Here is a 905-nt window from a genome sequence, read left to right on the forward strand (position 1 = left end):
GGACTTTTTTCTAAGGACTTATCCCAAGCCATAACTCACTGGACTGGAAGGAGGGCCTGTCCTGAGCCACAACTCATTGGATTAGAAGAAGAATCCTTTTCTAAGGACTTATTTCAAACCAAAACTCACTTGACTGGAAGAGGGACTTTTTTCTAAGGACTTATCCCAAGCCATAACTCACTGGACTGGAAGGAGGGCCTGTCCTGAGCCACAACTCGCTGGATTGGAAATTATCTTGATGCTCAAAATTCGTGACTGCCAGACTCAGAACAAAGAATGCTGTTTGAAATGTTCTGACAAATTGAAAATAAATATTTCATAGTCGAAGAAGTTTACAAAATTACTAACTCAGTTAGTAATTAGTTAGTAATCCTCACCATCAGTTAATGAATCATCATGTTGAATAACAGACATAAGTTATCAGATTCTACTGTTAAACAACTTCCTAGTGAACTGAATAACAACCGTGAGTTATCAGATCCTATTGTTAAAAAGCTTTTCAACACACTGAATAACAATAATGAATTTAGTAACATATTGTTAAGCAGACAACGTCTTCGTTAGATGAAAAGAAAACCGTGAATTACAATATCTCTTTGCTCGACTAGTTACCTTCCACAAATTGGGATGAACTCGCTGAATCACCCTGTCTCCTTGTTTTATTGGCTATTTTCTCGTCAGGTGGTGAATCACTGTATTCCGTTCCCGTTGTTTTATTGGCTATTTTCTCGTCAGGTGGTGAATCACTGTATCCCGTTCCCGTTGTTTCATTGGCTATTTTCTCGTCAGGTGGTGAATCACTGTATCCCGTTCCCGTTGTTTCATTGGATATTTTCTCGTCAGGTAATGAATTGCTGTGTTCCCGTTCTTCGACTGGCTACTTTCTAACCAGCTGGAAAAAATAC

At 38.9% G+C, this 905-nt stretch overlaps 1 protein-coding gene across 1 annotated transcript in view; it reads right to left on the reverse strand.

Annotated features, from left to right (window-relative positions):
• Positions 1–604: 604 nt before the first annotated feature.
• Positions 605–905, reverse strand: part of LOC106465586 (sucrase-isomaltase, intestinal-like) — a 31662-nt gene continuing 31361 nt past the window's right edge. Inside the window, exon 13 of the mRNA XM_022393510.1 lies at positions 605–877. Within this exon, the coding sequence (XP_022249218.1) occupies positions 605–877 (273 nt within the window). The remainder of the gene's footprint in view (positions 878–905) is intronic.

This window comes from Limulus polyphemus, unplaced genomic scaffold, assembly GCF_000517525.1.
Source record: "Limulus polyphemus unplaced genomic scaffold, Limulus_polyphemus-2.1.2 Scaffold1991, whole genome shotgun sequence".
Taxonomy (NCBI): Eukaryota; Metazoa; Arthropoda; class Merostomata; order Xiphosura; family Limulidae; genus Limulus; species Limulus polyphemus.